The following is an 11,156-nucleotide window of genomic DNA, read 5'->3' on the forward strand; positions in this document are numbered from 1 at the left end:
CCCCCCCCCCCCCAAAAGGTCTCCCTCCCAGCGCTGCCACCGCCTGCTTGGTGGAGCCCCGGCTCTTCCCGTCGCGTGGGTGGAGGCAGGGATTGAGCCTGGGTTGTGCTGGGCGGGCAGCAGTGGTGCTGGGAATGGGGACTGTGGCAGGGGCTATGGCAAAATTTGGGATGGCTGCAGCTCCCCCCATAGCCCCACTCCCAGTGCTGCCATAATCTGCCCTGAGTCTCCCCTCCTGGGCTCCCAAGGGAGGTGGTGCTCTCCCCTACCCTGGGGGTCTTCAGGAGGAGGTTAGATAGGCATCTGGCTGGGGTCATCTGAACCCAGCACTCTTTCTGCCTATGCATTGGGTCGGACTTGATGATCTATTGAGGTCCCTTCCAGCCCTAACATCTATCAATCTGTGAGTCCAGCCCCTGCTGAGAAGAGCCCGGCGCAGCCCCGGCTCCAGCCCACAGCTGCAGCCCACCCACCCTGTCTCGTGCAGATCCAGGGAGCACCCCCCGCCCCCCTGCCATGCCACCCGAATGAGCTGCAGCTCCATGCCACGCTGACTGGGCAGTGCCCCAAATGGGCAGCATCTGCCCCTGGCCCACATCCTCCATCACTGCAAGGGCCTTGATATGTGCCCCCATGCCCCTTCCCTCCCCTTCTACCACAACAGACTTACCAGCTGCACTCGGCTCTCCAAGCTGCCAGGCTGTGCTTCTTCCTACCTCCGTGCTGCGCGGTGGCTGCACACACACACGGGCATTTATCAGCTACATCAGGCCAATTTCCAATACAGCCAATTTTCTTTATATTTGTGCCGATCCGATATCAGACCAACGTGTCAGTGCACCTCTACCAAACAGGAGTTAGCACGTTTAAACTCGTTGAGTGCACACTTAAAGAATAGTTTGGATAAATGCTTGCAATGCAGGATTATTTCCATGTCATACGAAGTAGGAATAGAATCAAAGTCACATGAAATATAGCCAAAATAATCTTCTTGAGCTGCTCAGTTATTCATAGGCTGATCATATGGGAAATCTGGAACATCGTTCAGGACACTGCCCCCACCACGCTTTCACAAGTTGATGGGGGCAGGGTTGTATGCCACGCAAGCAATGGTGCCTGTTTGCCCGCTTGCAAGGCACTCTACTGCTCTGACTCCCAGCTAGACTCTACCCTGCACCCTTGTGTTTCCAGGATACCCATTTTAATCCCAACAGCCAGCTGGGACCAGCCTCTAAAATTTGGAACTGTCCCAACTAAAATGGGACTTATGGTCACCCTAGTTATTCAGCATCTCTGAAGTGCATTAATAAAATCTTATTTTCAGCCAACAGGATACCTGCTTCTATATTGGGCAAAGGTATCTGGTTTTGTTCCGTACTAGGAAAGGTTGTTTTTATTAATGCTCTTTAACTACTGTGTCTGTCTAATAATTAATAAAACAGGGAAAAAAAACCCCTTCTAGTTCAAAGCTTCATTTTAAATTGCAGTGTCACTAATGAATTAAAATGAACCTTATAAAAACATGAGCTGTGTTTAAAACCAAACAGTCATAAATCTAGAAAATGTATTGCAGGTTTTTAGAGAGATGGTAAAAATATTTTGCTATTGGCTTTAATACATAGTTCAGATTCATTACCTCGCCTGTGAGCACATCACGTTTGAATGATAATCCTTCACTGTGCACTAAACAAATAATTTTCCACTAGAGGGCAGTGGAAGCGTAAGAGGAGGAGGTGGTGGAAATGCCAGAGAGATCAAGATTAAGAAAACTAAAAAGAAAGGAAGAAAAGATGCTGACAGTGATGAGGAATCACAAGCAAGTAGCACAAGTTTGTAATGTTTGAATAGTTATCTATTCTTGCTGGCATGTGTCCCTCCTGCTTTTGTATGTCTTTCTATATTTCTTCTCATTAGCTCTTTGCAAATCAGGCAAAATGTCAAGCAGTACTAGCGTATTGCTCAGGTTAAATTATGTAACTGAAAAAATTCTCAATTTAAGTCAAATAAGTATTGTAACAAAGTGAACATTATAAGCTATTGTAAAAAATCAAAGTAGAAGGAGTTAGATCAGTTTTTGCTACAATCAAGTTGATATACAAAATAAGTATCTCTAATTTCAGGATGGATATTGTGCTTGTTCTTTTCAATATTTGCTAAATAAGTGAGACAGATGTAGCAATTTTCATCTGGTTCCAAAATTTAACTGGCTTAAATTATCTGCCCCTAGTAATAACTGGTAATAATTCTTTGATTGCTTTCCCCCCCAGAAAAAGAGTCATACCTGATAATATTGATTCGGTGACCTACAGCAGGTGCAATTGAAAACTGAGTACAATAGCAACAGTTACTTCCTTTGCTAAATGAAGAAAGAAATTTGTCTGCTTATAAATCCTAGCTTTTTAATGATAACTGTCATATATGGGGCAATGAATGAAAATAGCTACCAGAAGCTGTGTGGTTCAGCCTGATAACTTGAAAGGCTCTGTTCAATGCCCAACAATAAGTAAAAGCTCTTTCAATAGATTTGTGGATCCTGCATAAAATGAGATTATTCTTCAGACTACTCATCTACTAGGTTAAATGCTGTCAAATTTTTAAGCACAGTATAATCCTTCACTGGTAGTATTGATATGTTGTAACACATCCTGAGTTGAATAGCATTTGGAAAGTGCTGTTTGACAGACTTCATCACTAAATCGCTTATTTGCTGGGTATGGCTTCTGTTAATCAACCAGACTTAATTGAAAACCCAGTGTAAAGTCATTTTAACCATATTATCCTTTTCAGGGCATTACAGAGTACTTTGCCTATTTCTGTTTGCATAGTTTTGTATTTTAATGATCAACTTTCCCAGTTGATCCCCTATTTACAGACAGGTCTGTGTGTCTCTTTATGCTCTGTTTAATGCACAGATTTTCTTTCCTGCTCTGGTTCCCAAGACAGTCCTGTTATTAATTTAATCCATCCTGAAAGCACCCTTCCGTAGTGTCTGAAACAACCATTAGTTTATAAATAAAATAGAAACCCAGCCAGATGTATTTGTGCACATCTGTGTGATTGAACTACTATAACCCTCATCACCTCCCTTATGTTACATTCTAACCTGAAATTCATGATACTCTTTGGTTTTATCCTTTACTTCGGGATAACACAAAATGAGTGGTGTAATTTAGTGAACTGTACAAAATACATTTATGGTTTCCATTAACAAAACAGGCTGTATACAATTCAGTCTCTCTCTCTCTCTCTCTCTGGGAAAGGTGTGTAAATCCAGTTGATTGTTTTGTTTCCGAGTTAGTGGTCTGTACCAGATTCAAGAGAGACTGCACCAAGTGACAGATGGGAGAAAAATGTAAAGCTGATGTTTGTTGTATAGATAATTTATGAACTGTACAGTAGTACTTTTCAAATCATGTGAAGAGAAATACCGCTAATTTATTTTTCCATATCACCGTGGTGAGAGTCATTTTTTTATGTTTTCATTTGAGGTTAGAACTACGAGATGTCTGCATGTCCTGTGCCACAGGACAGCTTCAACTAAATTAAGCTATGTGTTCTTTTATTAAAGCATTTTTCATGGCCATTACAGGTAGGAATAAGCATCTGGAGATGCTTTTCATGTCACAGGAAGAGATTCAGGATGTTTTAAGGAACCATATACAAGACTGTCCTGAAGAACTTATTATAGAACTTACTGAACATTTAATAAGGTAAGTATATTCATTCATTAGATATTTCATCACTCATTTTAAATGAATCTTCTGGTTTGCTTGGTTGCCTAGAAAAAAAGGCGCTAACAGACATGAAAAAAAATGCTTTACCAGAAAAGGAAGTGTGTTAGTTTGACCGAGCTCCCCAGCATCTGTATAGAACTGATGCTTCAATGGGGATTTTTGGTGCTTTTATCTAAGAGCTGATCCAATCTTCAAAACACCCTGCTGAAGTGCCCAATGTATACAGATGTTCAGTGAGCCAGGTCAAACTAACGCGATGCCTCTTCTGGGGATGCACTGCGCTTAGTGTGGGGACGTGCCAAGCTGAAAGTAAAGTGCTGATTTCTTATTTGTTTGTTTTCATGTCTGTAAGCAGCCAAAAGCTTTTCCTGTCAAAAGTCATAATCCTAACTCTGACTTCCTCTATATATGGTTGCGTCTCTCCACAAAAAGATGTGCTGACAAAAATGGTGTGAAAAATGCTGTTTATTCCTGGCAGTTAATTGTATTGCATCATCTGTCAGCAACTGTTTCCTTTGTTGTGAACTGTTTGCACCACTTGAAACCTGTCGTAACTTTCTCGTGCCAGTTCCTGATCTGATATCTATTCATCAACCCTTTGAAACCTATTTAGGACACCATTACTGGGACACTTCAGTGTACATCTTGTTTGGATTTAGGAACAAGCCTTGTAAAACTGTAGAAGTAAAGTCATGTTTAAAAGTAAAGGTGTATTTACTTGGTTCTGGGACAGCCTTGAATTCAAAACAATCCCCCCCAGTAACTTGATTCCACACAAGGCAAAATTTTAATTTGGTATTGTTTTTATAATACTGACAAAAAACTATAGCAATACCAGTAAATCATAAATTCAACATTACTTTGAATTCAATTGACACTTAACTCAATTTCTGTTAAGTTCTGTCCAGAACCTGGTGAGTGCTACTGTGCACTGGATCCTTTCCTACTTCTGCTTAGAGCCTTGACATGCATTAGTTCCCTTGCTGAGTGCTGGGTCCCTTGTCACTGCAGCCAGGTCCCTCCCGGCAGCATGCAGGATTCCTGGCTGGCCCCTGCAGCGTACCTCCCCACTGTGTGTCTGGCTGGCCCATGCAGGGTCCCTTCCACCTGGCCAGCCCCTGTGGGGTCCCTCTGTGCCTGTCCAGCCCCTCTCCACAGTGTGTGGGTGCCTGGCTGGCCCATACCCAGTTGCTCAGAGCTGCTGCCTGGCCAGTGGATGCCAAGGCAACTCAGCAAGTGTTGGTCAGGCTCCTTGAATGCAGCTGGAGTATATGGTTTTTGATATACTTGGATTATCGCTACTTCTGTTTAATCGTTTAAGCTCTATTTAATATGTATCATCTTTTTTTTCTATTCTGAGGCCCCTAACAAAGAGCTATAAAGAAGTGGTACGTTGTGTATTCTTATCTTCAACTTCTTCTTCATCTGGAGCTAGCAGGAAACAGACCATCAGGGACTTGCAGGAAGAGGTCTCAAACTTGTACAATAATATCAGATTATTTGAAAAGGGAGCAAAGCATTTTACAGGTAGAGCAAACTTTTTCTTTTACTGTCCTCTCTGGCTGTTCATTACATTTCCCCCTAGCTTCCATTCCTATCTGCCCTGTGAATGTGTTTGTTTGCCGCTGTTTTCTTTCTATCTGAACCTGCCTTTCTGCTATTTGCCAGTTCCATGGGCAGATCTAGAACTTTTCAGAGATGGTGAGGTGCATCATCACATCTGAAACAACACATTTTTTTCAGTTAAAAATAAACGAGAAGCTTAAATAACATGCTAGGGACCTAGAGCTGTATTTTTCAGTTTACGATTGAAGCAAAAACAATGTAACTTCACTGGAATGAGTTAAAAGTCATCTGCAGGACTGAAATAGCTGCTCCGGATAATGAAGCTCCTAACAGACAGCAGAATTACAGAACAAAAACTACGCTGATTGGTGGAATATCAAGCCCCTCCTCCCCCCCCAAAAAATAAAATAAAATAAAAAAGAGGCTGTCATTAATATCTGTGGAATGAAGAGTTTAGACGGGATCAGGTAGATTATAGTGACCCATGATGTCAGTTGACTCCTTCAGTCCTGCCTGACTAGAAATGCTGCTGCCCCTGTCAGACAGTTGGTTTTAAACTTTGAGTGAACCAGGAATGAAAGGGAGGTGCCAAGTGCAAGCTTCCTTTCTCGCCCCCCAACCACCCCTGGCCAGTTTCTCTTCTTCTAGATATTTCTCAGTCTTGGGGGCTCATAGCTCTTTAATCCACTAAGTTAGGTTCACAAGCTTCGCTCCTTATATAGTTGTTCCTTTAGAAGAGCAGCTATCCTCTCAGCTACCTTAAATAACTTCAGGCTTCTTTCTGTTTGCTCTAAACATGTTAGACACATCTTGGAAATAGGAAAGATTATATCATGTGTTCAGATAGTATTCTCTAGACTGCCAGTGGTCCACTGTTGGTAGACCACTGATGTAGGTGGCTTGGACAATGCAATGAGTTATTCCAACTCTGCTTTTAATTACAAAAATTATATTTTACAGATGAGACTCAAACTCACCTTGCCAAACACCTGCTGAAGACTGTTTGCACAGACATTACAAATCTTATTTTCAACTTTCTAGCAGCTGAATTAATGATGGCAACAGATGATCACACTGCCATTACAAGTGAAGTATGTATATGCCATTTTCTTTCCTATCATGGCAGTTTCCCCTTAATAAATTTTTATGGATGAATAGTAGCCTTTTCACCATTATTTGTGAGAGGTTATTTCAGTTATAAAGTACTGAATAATGTACACTTAAAAATAATACTTTTTTCTCTGCCACAATAGGTCAGGAAAAAGATTATAGGTAAATTACCTGAAGAATCCAAAGGTGCTTTAACAAAACTACATGCTTCTTTGAATGGCAAGGTAAGTTGTTCCAAAAAATATATATATATATAAAATTTAGAATTTTCATTCTGCCAACACTCAGCCAGGCTGAGGAATATGGTGGGTAACTGCTGCTATTACGAAGACTATGCAAAAATCCACAAGCCAGATTCTTTTAAATCAATAAAAATAAGTAAAGCTTCATACCCTCAACATTCAAAGACTAAAGAGTAAGTTCATAGTAGAAGTTGTTACTTGCCTAGCTCTGTTTACACATTGGATCCAATGCATCTTTTACGTTTAGAAGAGATTTAAAATGCCATTTCTTAACCTTCAGTTAAACAGCTGGGCCAGATCCTGTTCCACTTGCTAAATGCCTCGGCCTTGCTACACAGTAATTTTGGGTGGCTGCTGGAGCTCTTAACACTTGGAAACTGGTTTGCTCGTTATGTCATTCAAAGTTATGCCACCTCAGGGCAGGATTAGCTCATCTGTGTTACCCAGCTTGTTACACTAAGGTGTAACTACTGTAGGTTACACCTTAGTGTAAACACCCTACTCAGCACCCCAGATCCCTGCTCTCTTCTCTCCCACCTTCCCTGCCTGGATAAGAGCAGCAGCCCAGAAGCTGTGGTGGCAGCAGCCAGACTGACCGGTTAACCCTTCCCTGCATAGGTGATGCATAGGAGGGGCATGGGGGGGGGGGGGCACATGCCCCCCCCCGAGATTGGCTGCCACTGGCTTCAGCGGACAGTTACCCTCCCCCGCCATGGCTGGCAGCTACAGGCAGTCCCTGCTCACCACCCCTCTCCCCCACTGCCAGTGGCAGTGGTGGGTGGTCCCCGCTCACCACCATGGTCCTTCCCCAGTCTTAGGAGGCACCAGTTGTTAATGCTTCCCTGCCTGCTCCCATAGAACAGACAGTGGGGGCAGCCACAAGTAAGTGGGGTGGCAGGGAAGAAGCCTGGAATTACAGAGGGGTGGGGAGGAGGTGGCATGGTTTCTTACCTTTCAGTTCTCCAGGCCCTTGCTAGTCTGAACATGTGACTGCTTGAAACTGAAGCTAGCACTAACACCAGTCAACATTTGAGAAGGTTGCAGTGTAATGTTTAACAAGGCCGTAAGTGCTCCTTTTGCTCAGTGCTGTTACAAAAGTAGGCAGTTAATAACCTTTTTTCAGGGATACAAGCAGGGTGGAATAGGATTGCGCTTAGGCACCTTAAAGGCAAAATAGAGTCTGGCCTTTGATTCCTGCATCCTCTACATGCAGCCTCTCACTTATTTACATGTTAGCAAAAAGCATAATGTGGGGGGAAAAGTTGACTACAGCAGCTGCAAAACAAAATGGAAAAATTATTATTGCTTGATTTCCAAAAAGGCTCATAATCATATTTTCCTTAGTAAAAGTAGATAATATGATCTCCTTTCTTGCCACACGTCAGTAATATTAATTACAGATTGCATTCAGGTTAAGATTGTTACTCTTTGGGCACATCTACATGTGCCGATTTAAGGCACATTAGCCAATGGCAATTTCAGACTATTTGTACCTAAATTTGATACTTGCAAAGCCAGGTGTCAAATGTAGGCACGAATAGCTAAAATGCTAATGCACATGTAGATTGTGTAGTGCTGTGTATATCGACTGACTTGGGACTAACTTTTGTCCCCAGTCAGTCTGCACACTGCATTAATGTGCCTTAGTGTGTGCAGGTGTAGACACACACCTATAAATCACCTTAATGCGCATTAGGCGAATGCACAGAAAGTTTAGGCGTGCTTGAAAGCACATGTAGATGTGCCCTTTAAGGTTTAAATATATGAGCTGTTCAAGGTTTAACACAGTTTAATTTTGAATGGAATATTACTTTCCCCTTGTCACCATTGCTTATTCTTACTTGACTTTTCAGGCAGGACCTGAATGCCACTGGTTATTAAAAAAATTGTGTAGTTATTAACTGGGTTTTTTTAACCCACTATATCTTGATATAATTTTTGTACTTTTATAGAGTTTAGAAGATTTTCTTTTGTGCCTTGATTCTGCAGCAGTTGCTTGTGATATTATGGTGAAAAAGGGGGACAAAAAGAAAGAAAGGTAACATTTATTTGCCTCATCAAATTGTTCAGTGTGGGAAATGTAGCACTTTCTTTCTGTACAAATTTAAAATAATTAGCTGGGTAACCTCAGTACAAATAGATGCATGTTGTGATTTATAGCCCTTCTTTTTAAAGACAGATCAGGCGTTCATTGCCAAGCACTTTGATCCATATCCTATCCTGCCTCTACGACAGTGAAGTAGTACTACATGGCTTTCTGAGTTCTAAGTCACTAATGTATCCTATCTGTCACAGAACTACTAAGAGGCTTAGATTTATTATGTGCCTTCAGTTTGTCCTGAAAAGGTCCCTAGGCAACTTGATTTGGGTTACTGCACATTTTCAGAAACAAGTTAAATGGCATCCACGACATCTAATTTTGCTTGGCTTTGATCCAGTTCCATCATCTTTGATTCCTTAGATGCTGAGTGGGTATTTGAAGCTGAATTCATGCATGCAGCTAGGACACACTTGCCCAGGAAATGATATCTGGACCCACCCTTAGTCAGTCAGACTTTAAATTTCCCATTTGCTGAGAAAGCACCTTAACCATCTGGCTCCAGGGAAGACATTGCTAAGATCATTCTCCATTCTGTTGAAACTAGTAGATTGAATGGAAGGAAAGTAAGTGTGACGGGGGGCATGCTCAGGGCTGAGTCTCGAGTCAGCCCGCCCACCTCTCTCTGTGGGTCAGTCTGCCCAGTCTTTCCTGCCATGACTTTGCTGTTCCCATAACTTCTGATGTCAGGGGGCACTATCCACTGCTCCAAACCTCCCCTACACGGTGGCCCATGCCTCGCAGATGGCATCCAGAATGACACTATGCTCCTGGCCTAAAGCCGGGCTAACTTACTCCTTCGTCAGGCCTCTTTCACACTCACATTCTTACCGCCCTCTTTTCACTAGCGCCTCTCACACTCTGCCGCCTCTCACAGAGTCTCTTTCTCGCATTGACAACTTGTTTTGCACTGCTCCTTCTTGGAGCGGTTCCCGTAGGCTTTGGGGCCTTATCCGGATCATGTCTTGGGTGGTGACATGCAGTCTGCTGGGCCTCTCCTGCAATCCTCACCTGGTTAGTGGCCAGCCAGTTCACCACACAGAGGGCTAACTCCACTGTAGCCCTTCACTGGGGCTCTCATATCCAGCAATGTGTTCCTCAGGGGTTTGGCCTATGTGCTGCCCTTCAGGCTGTCCCTCAGCCCTACTCAACCCTCATCAGGGTCCTCACTACCACCCCCTCTCTGGGCCTACACATCTATCCCCTCCCTGGGGCCTCTGGGGTCTCAGTCCCCTGTGGGGGTTCAGGTGGCTGCAGACATGCCTGGCCCCACCTGGGGTCTTACACCCCCTGGGCTCAGGTGGCCATAGCCATGCCTGACCCCCTTATACCCACAGAGTTGTGGGGGCTAGGGATTATTGAGGTGCCCTGACCCACCTTTCACCAGGGAGGTGAGTGGTCCTGGTTTTGAGTGGGACTGCCATGCCACTGGCAGTCCCACCACGCCTTCCTTCCCTGGCAGGGTGAAGTTTTAGGTCATGCCCAGGACCAAGAGCCTCCTGCTCTTACCTGCCAGGTGTTTCATACAGCAGTTCAGCCAAGGCTGTCAGCAGCAAACTGCTGTGTTTATATAGCTGGCCTGTGTTTTAAAATGGCCGCCACAATCAGGCACCTGCTGCCTGCCTGACTCAGCCCTTAGAGTGGCAGGCACTACAAGTGCACCACCACAGTAAACATGAAGGAGTCTGAGTCTGTGGCCTTTTGAAGTGACTACAGGCAGTCCTTGACTTACAGCATTTCGAGTTCCAACGTTTTACACTTACAACGGTTGGTTATGAATTGACACCCTGTTTCAACTTTCTGACGTCAGTTTCAATTTTACAACGCTTGATCCGATGCCATGCCAGCGAACAAATTCGCTGCATCGCCCATCTCCCTGGAGAACATCTGTCCAAACTTCCTTGGACACTTTCTTTAAGAAGGCAGACAAGACTCCAGAAAAACCAGCAGCCAAGACTCCTGAGAAGACTCCAGCCAAGAACCCTTCAAAAAGTCCAGCAAAGTCACCTCAAAGAAGTTCTTCCAAATCAATATGATTGCTATGTACAATATAAATACATTAATGTAGCTATATTACTCATCTATAATTGATTGAGTACAAAGTTCTGGGTTATTTTTGGTGAAAATCGGGTATTGGGCCTTGGTTCAGGAACCAATCCCCCATTTATAACATTGTTTTCTATGGGAAAATTGGTTCCGAGTTACGTTTCAACTTGACACGGTTTTCAGGAACCAGTTGTGTCATAAGTCTGAGGAAAGTCCCAGGTTCTGAGCGCTTCTTGTGATGCTTTATGCATCTTGTGTTATGTAAATGATTTCTCCATGAGTGAGGGAATATAACGTAAGTGTATACGGCTACCCATAGAGACAATGGGACAGCTGTCCTTCCCCCCCCCCACCCCCCCC

At 43.4% G+C, this 11,156-nt stretch overlaps 1 protein-coding gene across 1 annotated transcript in view; it reads left to right on the forward strand.

Moving 5' to 3' along the window:
• Positions 1–11,156, forward strand: part of UFL1 (UFM1 specific ligase 1) — a 40,638-nt gene that overhangs the window by 27,387 nt on the left and 2,095 nt on the right. The window contains exons 12-17 of the mRNA XM_006030044.3: positions 1,707–1,829; positions 3,590–3,710; positions 5,095–5,261; positions 6,261–6,391; positions 6,554–6,634; positions 8,605–8,690. Coding sequence (XP_006030106.1) covers positions 1,707–1,829; positions 3,590–3,710; positions 5,095–5,261; positions 6,261–6,391; positions 6,554–6,634; positions 8,605–8,690 — 709 coding nt within the window. The remainder of the gene's footprint in view (positions 1–1,706; positions 1,830–3,589; positions 3,711–5,094; positions 5,262–6,260; positions 6,392–6,553; positions 6,635–8,604; positions 8,691–11,156) is intronic.

The sequence above is a fragment of the Alligator sinensis genome, unplaced genomic scaffold (assembly GCF_000455745.1).
Source record: "Alligator sinensis unplaced genomic scaffold, ASM45574v1 scaffold145_1, whole genome shotgun sequence".
Classification (NCBI taxonomy): domain Eukaryota; kingdom Metazoa; phylum Chordata; order Crocodylia; family Alligatoridae; genus Alligator; species Alligator sinensis.